Source organism: Penaeus vannamei, chromosome 6, assembly GCF_042767895.1.
Source record: "Penaeus vannamei isolate JL-2024 chromosome 6, ASM4276789v1, whole genome shotgun sequence".
Classification (NCBI taxonomy): Eukaryota; Metazoa; Arthropoda; class Malacostraca; order Decapoda; family Penaeidae; genus Penaeus; species Penaeus vannamei.
This window is the reverse complement of record NC_091554.1, coordinates 45,368,210-45,370,709: the sequence shown is the minus strand read 5'-3', so window position 1 is coordinate 45,370,709 and position 2,500 is coordinate 45,368,210. Positions and strand designations below refer to the sequence as shown.

At 37.9% G+C, this 2,500-nt stretch overlaps 1 protein-coding gene across 1 annotated transcript in view; it reads left to right on the top strand.

The window, feature by feature from the left end:
* The window catches only part of LOC113810864 (uncharacterized), a 46,741-nt gene that overhangs the window by 20,726 nt on the left and 23,515 nt on the right, over positions 1-2,500 (top strand). The window contains exon 22 of the mRNA XM_070123087.1: positions 458-724. Coding sequence (XP_069979188.1) covers positions 458-724 — 267 coding nt within the window. The remainder of the gene's footprint in view (positions 1-457; positions 725-2,500) is intronic.

Genomic DNA, 2,500 nt, shown 5'->3' with positions numbered 1-2,500 from the left:
TATGTGTCACTGTATCTTATTAGTAGCGGCAAAAGTATTAGTGACAATGATATTATGGTATTTATATTATCATGAAAAATATTGGTAGTGGAAACGATGTAGTCTACATAAAAAACGGCAGGATAGACTGGTATGTATTTTGTTTAGGGAAAGGTGTTACTTGTTCTAGTAAACTTGGTTTTTATGTTCATTGCTATACGTTTTATGATTAGAGATATTGATACAGATTGCTGTAACTAGCGAAAGGGATCTCCGGTATTCTTTATGCGATGAATATTTCAATAATCATAGCGCTGTCTTGATCATTATATACATACATTTTATTTCTTTGATTATTACATTATTTATCACAGTTTGGGTGTTGATAATTGCTACAGTTGATAAAACCTGAAGATTTTTTTTACTGTGTTAGCAATATTGTATTTACGTTTCATTTTTTGCATCTCTTATCTTCCAGATATGGATGTCGGTACGATAGAGTTGAATTTTGACGAAGGAAAGCACGTCATGACTGTGTCCTCGACCTTCGCTGGAATGGAAGCTGTCCTGTACCTAGACGGAGACGTAGGATTAAAACCCGTAACCTTTTCTTGCGACACCGCGAACACCTGTTCTTCTCCCGACATCAGTGGCCAAATATCAGGATTAAATCCAGCGTTCAAGGTCCTCGTCGTGGGTGTGGACACAGGGGCAGTGACGGGGGCAAATGTGGTTGACTTTGTAGGTTAGTTGGGTTCGGTCCTTTGTCTGTTCACTGATGGTTATTGTTTTCATTTCGAGTATTGGTTTTAGCCTCGATTCTGAGTGTTGTTTTTAGCCACACTTTCTCCTGTTCACTTGAGGCCCTTTTGTAGCATCTGTAAACCCTAACATCGATGTGGTCACAACAAGACATGAGTGTTTCAGATCAGATCATCAATTTCTTTTCTTACATATAGAGTTTTCTTTCTTTCATATAAAAAGTCGCTAGAAAACGGATATATATACGAGGTGTGTCAGAAAAGTTCCAGGACTGATGTCACAAAAGATTTTTTTCGACAAGAGGTTTCCCCTTCAAAGTAATCCCTCTGGAGTGTAAAGCATTATCTCGTTCTTCTCTGCTACGCTTGCGTGCACTCCTGGAAGGATTCTTCCGGAATCCTTGAGCTTGGGGAAGAGGAAAAGATCAAACGGAGCCAGATCGGGGGAAGAGGGAGGTTGCAATGCTCTTCTCGGACAGGAACTGTCGGATGCTCAGGGCTTTGTAAGCAGAAGCGTTGTCATGATAAAGCAGCCACGAGTTGTCCAGTCACAACTCTCGCCTCTTCTCACGTACTGAACGAAGTAAACGCTGCAGTATCTCTTTGTAGACATGCTAGCTGATTGTCTGGCGCCGTGGCAAGAACTTGCAGTGAACGATCCCCCAGTGACATCAGTCCTGGTACTTTTCTGACACACCTTGTATTTATACATATATAAATATATATTTTTTTTCTAGCGTCTTTTAGATATATATATATTATATATATATATATATATATATATATATATATATATTGTCGGAAATCCGAAAAAGAAAAATCCGGAAATCCTCACGAAATTCTTAAGAAATCCGGAAATCAGGGAATCACAAGAATCCTATATTATTGCAAATGGCTTTTACAAAATCTTGGTAATAGTACAGAAAATGTCTTTAAAATTGATGAAAAAGTGTCATGAAACTCGACAAACGCCTGAGCAGTTGAAGGGCAGAGTGCCATGTTGAGGCCGCTGTGCATGAGCTTTTCCTCAGTTGCCATGGATTTCGATGGATAAACACAACCACAAAAAACGTGCTCCGTACATGGTCTTAAAGTAGTGCCATCTTAAATTAATGTTAATGTTTAAAATGCCTTCTTTAAATTTCAAATCTTTTTAAAAATCGGACAGGTGGGTTTATCAGAAATCAAAGTCACGGTTTTGTAGTTATATGCTTTGTGACCCTGTGTGCCAAGTTCCATGCTATTTGATTGGCATGTTGGGTACACAGAGATTTTTCGTACCTACCTGTATTACAGAATCCTATTATAAGAAAGGCATGTAATCCTTTTATGGGAAAGTGCCTACCTGTATTACAGAATCCTTTAATGGGAAAGGCTTTTAATCCTTTAATGGGAAATTATCTACCTGTATTACAGAATCCTTTATTGGGATTTTTTATGGGAAAGTACCTACCTGTATTACAGAATCCTTTGATGGGAAAGGCTTTTCTGGAAAAGTACCTACCAGTATTGCAGAATCCTTTTATGGAAAAGGCTTTTATCAAGTTGTAACGATAATGCCGGAGAAACGATTAGACATAAGTCAAGCAATAAGGCTTAATCCCCTGATGTCTATTCGTCCTTTTTTTCAGAAACAGGATTGCTCCTTTAAGATGGTCAAATTTCCAAGTACTTGTAGTTATTGCTAGAAGTGTGTTGCTTTTAACAATACTCAAATAGTTAATCACGAGGTTAATGCATCAGATTATGACGAAAATGAA